At 38.2% G+C, this 2104-nt stretch overlaps 1 protein-coding gene across 1 annotated transcript; it reads left to right on the forward strand.

Annotated features, from left to right (window-relative positions):
- The first annotated feature begins 640 nt into the window (after positions 1-640).
- LOC125192350 (uncharacterized) lies at positions 641-2104 on the forward strand. The gene is made up of 3 exons (XM_048089892.2): positions 641-969; positions 1048-1404; positions 1610-2104. The coding sequence occupies exons 1-3, from the start codon at positions 790-792 to the stop codon at positions 1934-1936; spliced, it is 864 nt and encodes a 287-aa protein (XP_047945849.1). The 5' UTR covers positions 641-789; the 3' UTR covers positions 1937-2104.

Here is a 2104-nt window from a genome sequence, read left to right on the forward strand (position 1 = left end):
AGTTTCGTTTTATTTACTTTTGACGCCCTAGGGTTTCCTAACCACCTAATAGTGGGTTTCATTGCTTGGAACTCATATTTTGATTAATAGGAATATTTTCATTTTCAAAAACTAGGATTTTTTTTATTACTCTCCGGTTCAGTCATTCTTTATATATTTCTACACCAATACCATGACTTTATATTAATCAAACACCTTCATAGATACAAAATTACAGTTTGTAATTGTATTAAGGTTGTTATAGCTATATACTCCATAAAACTAGAGTAAACTATTAGAGTAGGAATGGATATTATGAACAAGGATGCAAAAAGAATTAGCCACTCGATCCCTCATAAAATTGATGGATTAGAATTAAGAGAGGACGATTAGAAGGAGTCATCACATGTGGACATGAAGCTAATCACATATTTTTAGATTTCCTTCACTAATCAACTACACAATCATTTGATTTATGAGTACTACTAAATAGAATGACAATTGTAAAAGATAGGGTTCTGTGCAAATGGTCGTGTGGTAGCATTCGACTCCTTCCTTTTTCCTTTTGTCTTTTTACTACACTTGTTTGTTTGGTTGCCATGAAGTCACGTGAAAGCCTGCCTGAATTTCCCCCTCTTCCCTTTATAACACCCTCTAAACCTCACCTTATTACGCCCTTTTACACACACATCAACCACTGCCTTCCCTTCCCTTCAATCAACACAACATACCACTTCCTTTTTCCTCGAATTGGATCAAGAAAAAAAAAAAGCATTTCTTAACTAGTCTTTTTTGTTTTCTTACTCAAAAATGAACTTAAACTCCCCCCCTTCACATTTTCCTATGCACCAAATTGACAATGATCATGAGCAGCCCTTTCTCCCAAATCATTCCTCTTCTGTCTCTTGCCATTTTTTCTTTGATCCAACCCGGGATCACGCCGGATTCTATGATCACCACCAACTATACCAACCTAGCCATCATATAGCGGTACGTACCAAAAAAAATTCTTTTTTTTTCAAATTTAAATTTGATTGTGATATGAGTTTAATTTTTTTTTATCTTTAGGGTGATCAGAACTATGGGTACCACGGCGGATCAGCATACGAGACGAAAGGCGCGGACGACAGCAGCCTAAATCTAACCCTATGGAAGAAGGAAAGTGATGAGCTTCAAAATAGCAGCAACCCTATGAGATGGATGTCTTCGAAGATGAGGGTGATGCAGAAGATGAAGAAGACGGATCATGATCGTGCTGCTGTGGTTAAGACAACAACAACGGCGCAGCAGCCTTCGTCGTCATCTGTGGAGACTGATCTCAGCAGCAACAGCTCCTCTTACAACAACAACAGTCCAATTAGGGTTTGCTCCGACTGCAACACTACCAAGACCCCTTTATGGAGAAGTGGTCCCAAAGGCCCTAAGGTAATTAAATACCTTTTTTGTTAATCAAAGAGTGGGATAATTAGTTAATCAAATTTATTAATTAAGTATGCCGTGATCTTTAAACAAATTGAAAAGTTTGGGATAAATTTGATAACTAACCCTAATTAAGATAATAATTTCCTAATAAACCAAATTAAAAAAATATATATATTATTAATTTGTATTTTTGTATGTATATTTGCAGTCGTTATGCAACGCATGTGGTATAAGGCAGAGGAAGGCCAGGCGCGCCATGGCTGCAGCTGCTAACGGCGCCAGTCAGGAGCCGGTGGCGAAGATCAAACTGCAGCAGAAAAGGAAGAGCGGGCATGCCGCGTCACCGCTGAAGAAACGCTGCAAGACAGCAGTGACTGTGGCGGGTTCAGGTGGGAACGGGCAGAAGCGGATTGGTTTCGAGGATTTTTTGATAAATTTGAGCAAGAATTTGGCGTTTCACAGAGTGTTTCCAGAGGATGAGAAGGATGCTGCGTTCTTGCTCATGGCTCTATCTTCTGGCCTCGTTAATGGTTGATTTTTTTTCAATTCAAATTTGGGATCCAATTAATCAGATTAGGGTTAATTAATGTGTGGGAGTGCTCTCTTTTTTTTGTGATGGATCTAGATTAGGAGATCAAGTGAGTGAGACTTTATTCATGTGTCTTTTTTTCTCCATATTTAATAAGAAATCATGCATAATAAA

This window comes from Salvia hispanica, chromosome 4 (assembly GCF_029641045.1).
Source record: "Salvia hispanica isolate PSC_SH4W2 chromosome 4, Shi_PSC_v1, whole genome shotgun sequence".
Lineage (NCBI taxonomy): Eukaryota > Viridiplantae > Streptophyta > Magnoliopsida > Lamiales > Lamiaceae > Salvia > Salvia hispanica.